Source organism: Diaphorina citri, unplaced genomic scaffold (assembly GCF_000475195.1).
Source record: "Diaphorina citri unplaced genomic scaffold, Diaci psyllid genome assembly version 1.1 scaffold866, whole genome shotgun sequence".
In the NCBI taxonomy this organism is placed as follows: Eukaryota; Metazoa; Arthropoda; class Insecta; order Hemiptera; family Psyllidae; genus Diaphorina; species Diaphorina citri.
Window position 1 is genome coordinate 86039 of NW_007378298.1, and position 8349 is coordinate 94387.

Below are 8349 nucleotides of genomic sequence, written 5' to 3' on the forward strand. Positions count from 1 at the left end.
ATATATTGTTTAAGTCACCCATCCATTTATTGGCCTTGTTCGGCGTAGCTTAACATAGGTGACGCTAAAATCGGTCTTAAATGATCGACTGAAGTGTTATCTAAAACTTTCTGGCTTTGAGTTCATAGGTCGTCGCGACAAATTTCGAGTTCAGAGCTCATTTGTGTGAGAAAATGTGAAAAAAATCCCCCAAAAACTAGTTTTTTTGGTTTTTTGGCTTTATGGTTTTCTGGACAAAATTTGCACCACCATTTTCGTGTTCCTGGTAAAAAGACCTTTAATTTGATATATAGGTCGACCAGGTTTGGATAAGTCCTTCTATGGGGACAGACAGACCGACGACACCGAAGCGAATACAATAGTCCGTCCCTTATACCTTTTTATTACTATTGTAATAATAAAGGAAGGGCGGACTAAAAATTAATAAATAATCTGTATCACTTGCAGTCTATAGTCCATGTAAAGCTCTGGGCACTATTTGACTATTCTCGTAGAGGTTAACCACTTTGGTACCTCAGATCTTATGGTCACAGTGCTAGCGAACACCTTTGACCTTGAAGTACACAGAGGTCACCTATCAGACCATCAAGTATCGGCACAACTTTGAACTTTAAGTTCTATTCAAGTTTCGTAGGTTCTCAGAATGTGTTCCTTGTCGTGTTATCCCTTGTCGAGGTGATGTACTTGCGTTGTACGAGGTGATGTACTGATGTACTTGCGTGTACTTGCGTTACATCGTTGTACAAATGAAAGGGAATGAACGGGATTTGTAATAGTAATAGCCTTTATTTGTACAGTAAAATATTGACACATATCTTAAAATAATAACTAAATATTAAAGTACAAAATCAGATAAGTAGTCGTGTTAACCTGCCTCGGTGGTGTAGTGGTCAAGGCGCTCGCCTGGTAAACAGGAGGGCGTGGGTTCAATCCCAGCCGAGATGTTTCCTTTGTCGTGTTATCCCTTGTCGAGGTGATGTAGGTACTTGCGTTATATCGTTGTACAAATGAAAGGGATTGAACGGGTAATAGAAAGTGAAAAGAAAAAAAATCACTTGAACTTTTTTACTTTCCTTATCCTATAGGAAGGAAAGTAATGTAATCAGGTCAAAATTTCGATGGTCAGTTTTTAGTGCCAAAACACGTTTTGAGGTCCCTAGAGCCTAAATCCAAAGTTTCAAATATTGGTCCGTGTGTGTGTCTGTCTGTCTGTCTGTAAACAAAATATCTCGAGAATGGTAAGAGCTAGAAACTTGAAATTTGGTATGTAGATGTGATATGTGACAAGGATGCAACACAAAACGTTTGGTTGAGATGGTTGCTGCGCTTGGCGGTATTTTGACCGCTTTTGGACAGATTTCGACAGATTTGTAATAGAAAGTTAAAAGAAAAAAAAAAACACTTGAACTTTTTTTTATTCAAAAACAAGGAAATATCCGAAAGTTTCGGTCTTACACTTGTAACTCAGTCGTTCGGCCAAACCCACCTCAGTTTGGATACCCCTGTTATCATAGTTTTAACCCTGATGTCCGGGGGGTTGAATTAATTGCTCACTTCCTTTCCTTTAATTACTTCCAAATATACTGGGTAGCCTCAGAATATAATTTACAAATCACAGAATTGTCTGAGTACCTTGCACTTCACTGAAAGCAAACAACAATCATTATGTGTAACTAGCAGAATTCCGTCGCTTCGCTCCGGAATCCCGCTAGTTCATCCCGAAGCATGGCCAAACTTGTAGAAAAGGCATGGCCGTAAAAAATAATAAAAAATACGATCGTGCTGCGCGCTCCCTATTAGCTGCATACCTAGTTATCAAACTAAAAACATAAACGAAACTTAAAATGTTGGTCGAGAGCGGAACATTTCTCTCCCGCAGTCTCTGCACTCTGTGTATTTCTTATGGAAATTTTAGCGATCAAAAATTGATCATATTTCAGGATCGGTTTAGATTTTCGCAAAATCCTTTCTTATTGCACACCTAGACCATAAAAGGAATATTCCTTACCAAATTTCAGCTTTCTAGGTGTTGTGGTTCAGGAGATAGAGCGATCAGTGTGTGAATATGAAATGTGAATGATTGAATGGATCTTGATTTTATAATATAAGATTTTAGGTCATAACTTTGGCAAAGTGCTAATTTCATTCTGGATCAGAGGCCTCTACCCCGCAGAACACTTGAGTTACGACAAAACGGTTAGAGATATTGTAAAAGTTAGGGTAAAAAAACACTCAAATAAGCATCATTCAATAGGATAAGGAAAATATTGGATAGTTGAATACCTAAATCTGTTTAACTCCATACACAAAAAGCCCACTCTGAGCTCTGAGGCTTAGGTGTAGGGGCAAACAGCCCTAAAGGATGGGTTAAGCTTATACGAATCTCGATACCTCGATTGGTAATCTGCTGCAAGTACTTATTTTAATAGATCAGTTGCGCTTACTTGGGTGATGTTTCAAAGACATAGAGCAGGAAAAATGAGGACCAACGGAATTTTTCTTTTTCCTCTTTAGAAGCTGATGATGATCATGGGTTTCCTGAAAATCGAGAATCGGGGAATACACAATCAGATAAGATAGAGTGAACTCGTACAGGGTTTCATTGCAGAAACACTTGATGACTTTCATATCCGCGGACGGGTATTCTGAAAAAAATATTTGAAGGAAAAATCATCGGCAAGCGAACCAGAGGCAGACCTAGAGCAAACTGTTTCAAGAAATTCAGGTGAACATGGGCTGTTCGAGTGCTCATCCCATCAACAACTCAAGGAAGCAGCAAGGGACAGACCGACAGACACATTTGGCTACAACGACAAGGCGCTGCCTTTAGAAACTGATGATGATCATGGGTTTCCTGAAAATCGAGAATCGGGGAATACACAATCAGAGATGGAGAAGGAAGAGGGTAAAGGGACTTTCCAGTCCTATCCCAGCAGGATGAACAAGATAATGTTCGTTCTCGGAACGGCTGGGTTTTTCCTAAGATAGAGAAGGAAGAGGGTAAAGGGACTTTCCAGTCCTATCCCAGCAGGATGAACAAGATAATGTTCGTTCTCGGAACGGCTGGGTTTTTCCTGTCCTGTCCGCTCTTCGATTTCGCGATGATTGCAAACATTTTTAAATTTCAGTTAGGTTTCTTTCTGGTGTTCTCGTGTTGACCCAGCACCCTAATGGTAAGTGTTGTGTTTCGCCTACCTGAGACCCTACTTACCATTTCCCTGTGTGGTGAACAATTGTCCTCTGATCCGGCCTATCCACATAGAACATACAAAACAAATCAGTAGGAGAAGCTTCATGGCAATGAAGACGAAAAAAAACCTTCGGAAACTGAACGCGGGAGAAATAGGAAAGTTAAATCTTTCCGATTTGTAGAAGCAGCGAAGATTTCTACAAGCAGAGATGAAATCCGCGATCAGTTTTTTGGGATATGTCAGTCAATGCTCAACCGTTGCCAGGTGAAATCTGACTCTGAATGTCAGATTGGTCCTAACTATTAACTATTTAATGATCTTTCACTTTGATAGTTGCCCCGATAAATTGGCACGGGTCTTTGACTAGGAAATCTAGGAATTAGGAAATTTCAAGTGAAATCTTAATCGTAAACCATTTCTTAGTATATTTACTCCGAATTCGGCGCGGCGATAAGATTGGTACCAATAAAATGTATAATTTATATCATTTTTTACTCGCTTTACATTAAATTTATACGTTTAAATGTTTAATTACCCAGATGTTGCTCGATTGCCTTGGTGTTCGGCTCTCGAAAGCCAACGATTGTGTGAGAAGGAACCCTATCTGTTTAGGATAAAGTTCGCCCGGGGCGCGAATCAAACACGCGACCTAGCGCTTACAAGGCAGGCGTGGTATTTTCCAAGCGCTCAGACCTTCTAGCGTCTGAGAGACCTACCTATAGGTTCCAAGCTTTTTCCGACACACACGCTCAGACTGTCCGACATACTTAGGTCTGTGAGACCGTGGTCTGTCAGACTGTCTGACATACTTGGGTCTGTGAGACCGTGGTCTGTCAGACGGTCTGACATACTTAGGTCTGTGAGACCGTGGTCTGTCAGACGGTCTGACATACTTAGGTCTGTGAGACCGTGGTCTGTCAGACGGTCTCACCTATTCACATTATTATTCTTGTGGTTTATTCCAAAGCATTCTTGTTGTTTTACTATTTATTCTTGCCTACATTGGTCATGTTTCATGTAGTCATGACCATGTCCTTCACGTCAATGAATCCTAGTTGAATCCGACTTAAATCAGTGGTTCTTAACCTTATGGTCCGCGAATGACGAGTAGTGATTTTTCATCATATACCTAAAGGTAAAACTGCTGGTTGGGACGTATAGTATGTATAAGGAATGATCATCATATTTTATCAAGATATCTACATTATCATTATCAGGGGTTGGATGGAAGAGAATGCCCTAGGCATTAATCCCGCCCCTGAGTTAGGATTTTTCAATTTTTTTTTCTTTCTTTATTCAATTTTCGTTTTCTTTTGTTAATTTCTTATTATTTTGTTATTTTGTTTTGTGTACCTGTTTGTAAATATTGTATTGTAAAAAACATTGTAAAATCCTAATAAAGTGTAATATAATAATAATAAGTCACTTTATTTACGTACCTACTCGTTTTCGTTACTTTTTTCTTGGATATCTATTTGCTTTGGTTGCTTTTTTTTCAAGGTCGATATTAGGCAAATTTGTAGATATGGGTGATGCTGTCATGTTGCATTTTTTCAACAGTGTTGTTTTGTCTATTATTGTTATCCGTCCTCTAATGATTCTAGGAGGGATATCTGTAGGAAAAATCATTGTATTTTGGTATCCTCCAACTCTCTAGGACGGAACGTTGTTCATTTCATTGGAATTAATGCGGATTATCATCTTTAAATCTTTTTGCTCACCATTCTTCCTCGCCTTTTCCCATTTACAGACGGGGTCGGCGTTTTTCGTCAGCTTCTCAATCCGGTAGGTATGTAGGTTAGGTACATATGGTGTATTGCTAATGCAAAGGTTTGAACTTCTTTCAGAGGAATGGTGGGTACAATAATAGTCAAAATAGTCGTGACTAGGCACCCAAATGTGGTTAGTAGATAATGCAGTAAGTAAAATAATATAAGGTAGCTGCGCACGAAAAGCATAATTCATTCCGTCGATTTTTCATGAGATATGTACTCAGTATGTAGGTATAGGAAACTAGCTAGGTAGTTTAGGTAGGTATAGCTACCCTGACACCAAGTTGACGTAGAGGTAGCTAATAGGTAGTTAACATTAATGAATCTACTAAATGTCTCGACATTCGATCATTCTTTCATCCCCTGTCATTTCCACAGTAATTTTTCCGTTCTAAATTTCTATGTTTTCTGGGGCCCAACCTAAAGGTATAGATTTACACGCTCAAGGCCATTTGCACAAACTGGCTGCTTGTGCAAGGCCGCTTTGCTCAAATTAATCTTAGGACTGTAAAACTCAGGCTTTAAGTTTGCACAAGCCAAATAAAAACTTTTTCTAGGTTCCTTATTCACAGTATTTGTGCAAACCGAACACAAAACCGGCATGCGCAAGCCAGTTTGTGGCAAATGGCTTTTAGAGTAAACCCACCTTTCCACTTGAGTGTCCAAACAGAGTTGTGGTTTCGCACTATGTAGTGTCAGTCATAAATTGTGACTTAATTCGAGTGACATGGCACTCAAAGTGCTTATTGGCTAAGAGAAAAATCATATGGGACTTCATTTGTCGAAATAACCCTGAGGCGCTGGAAGGCTAAGAACCTTAACATCTTGAAGAAGGTTAATTACTGTAACTACTGCTGGCCTATAATAAACTAATTACCTATGTATAACTAGGTAGCTAGGTACCTATAACTAGTTAGCTAGGTACCTATAACTAGGTAGCTTATAGGTACCTATAACTAATTAGCTAGGTACCTATATTTAGGTAGCTAGGTACCTATAACTAATTACCTATAACTAGTTAGCTAGGTACCTATAACTAGCTAGCTAGGTACCTATAACTAGTTACCTATAACTAGTTAGCTAGGTACCTATAACTAGGTAGCTAGGTACCTATAACTAATTACCTATAACTAGTTAGCTAGGTACCTATAACTAGGTAGCTTATAGGTACCTATAACTACTAATTACCTATAACTAGTTAGCTAGGTACCTATATTTAGGTAGCTAGGTACCTATAACTAGTTAGCTAGGTACCTATAACTAGCTAGCTAGGTACCTATAACTAGTTAGCTAGGTACCTATAACTAATTACCTATAACTAGTTAGCTAGGTACCTATAACTAGCTAGCTAGGTACCTATAACTAGTTACTTATAACTAGTTAGCTAGGTACCTATAACTAATTACCTATAACTAGTTAGCTAGGTACCTATAACTAGGTAGCTAGGTACCTACAGCTAGGTACCTATAACTAGGAGTGATAATCTGGTAATTATGAATAATCATAATCCCACTCATTAGAACTTATTCTAGCCAGCCTAGTTAGCGTCTCCCTTGCAAGCACTAGGTCTCCAGTTCGATTCCCGCCCGGTGGACGAGTTTTATCCTATCGTTTTATAAGCGTTGAATTACGAGTTCGACTTTCGCCTTCCGCCCTTCTTGACAGATAAGGTTCGTTCTCGGAACGGCTGGTTTTTTCCTATCCTGTCTTCGTTCTCTCTTCGCTTTCGGGACGATAAGACCTTAGCACTTGGAAATCTCAGAATAAACCAGGTACCAAGGTAGAAGCTCGAATTAAGTTCCTATTGAGCTGATTAGCTAGTATTGTACAAGATCTGACATACCACTAATATGCGAGCTTTATGAATATATTACAAGTATAGTCAGGTGTCAGTAAATTCCTGCTGAATAGATCAGTGATTGACAATAAGTACATATTGGGCAATGAGTGATCCTTTCACTGTTTCTGTTCCATTGGAAATTAATACCTATCTAATAAGTTGGTAAAAACATAACACAGAAGTCACAGGTGTCAGTAAATTCCTGCTGAATAGATCCATTGATTGACAATAAGTACATATTGGGCAATGAGTGACCCTTTCACTGCTTCCGTTCCATTGGAAATTAATACCTATCTAATAAGTTGGTAAAAACATAACACAGAAATTTCAAAAAAATATATACTGAAAAAGTTAATGGAACTTTTACAAAAGCTGATATTTAACACGTTCACCGCCGCTGAACAAAAAGGTTTTCTGTACCAACTTATGCCAAGATTTTTAGTGATGGGGGTTTTACCCTTGATTCGGCGACAAACTACCCACCTACTCACGTTAACTTGACCCAGCCTGAGTGGGGCCAGATAAAGCCAGAAGCAGGCGATTGTCCAAATGGTCACTCATTCAGATACCAACCTCGCGCAGCGTTCTTTAACTTCAGTGGTCCAATGGGAACTGTTGCATTCAACGCGCTGTAGCCGCTGCGCGTGGCACTTCATACTGGCATTCTTATATCTCATATATAAAAATGAATGTGTGTTTGTTTGTTCGTTCGAACTTTATGCCTGGCCAAACCGCTCATCCGATTGCTATGAAACTTTGTCAACTTATTGCTTGCACTCCCGTGAAGGTTATAGGCTATTTTCCGGTTCGTTTTTGTTAACCTACGCCGAGCAAGACCACTAAATGGATGAATGACATGAACGGCCATGCCTTAAGGATTTACTAGCAGAAATCCGTAATCCGTTGGCTAGTTTAATTTCGCTCCGGATTTCGGCTAGTTTAATTATAAGCTTAACCCAACTTTTGCAGCTGTTTGCGCTAATACCGAAGCCTCAGGATGGGCTTTTTGTTTACCCAAGTACGGATATTAATGGCTAGACAAATGCAGTTAAAAGGAAATGAAGGTTTATTTTTAAAGCTATTTTTCTTCTAACCAACCTCAGTGGTGTAGTGCTTCTAGCACGGTGGACTTTGAATCTGGAGGTTGGTGGTTCGAGTTCATGTCAAGTCACAAAATTTAGCTTAGTACATTAAGTGGGGAACGACATTTATGCTTAACGCAATTGAAATTTCTATTTTTCTTTTCAATCAAAATTCACCACATTCCCCCCTTGTCATCTCCCCCTTAGGGTCGTCTGTTCTCCTACCCTGACACCCATCGCCACCGCCTAGGGCCTAACTATCTCCAGCTCCCAGTCAACTGTCCGTTCGCTACCAAGGTGGCCAACTATCAGCGTGACGGCCCCATGGCCTTCAACAACCAGGGCGGAGCGCCCAACTATTTCCCCAACAGCTTCTCCGGGCCCCAGGAGAGCGAAAGGGGTCGCCTGTCTACCTTCGCCGTGTCGGGAGATGTGGCTAGGTGAGTCCTTGGGTCCCCGGGCCT

At 39.9% G+C, this 8349-nt stretch overlaps 1 protein-coding gene across 1 annotated transcript in view; it reads left to right on the forward strand.

Annotated features, from left to right (window-relative positions):
- The first annotated feature begins 5088 nt into the window (after nucleotides 1-5088).
- The window catches only part of LOC103512632 (catalase-like), a 4740-nt gene continuing 1479 nt past the window's right edge, over nucleotides 5089-8349 (forward strand). The window contains exons 1-2 of the mRNA XM_008477401.1: nucleotides 5089-5109; nucleotides 8093-8325. Of these exons, the coding sequence (XP_008475623.1) occupies nucleotides 5089-5109; nucleotides 8093-8325 (254 nt within the window). The remainder of the gene's footprint in view (nucleotides 5110-8092; nucleotides 8326-8349) is intronic.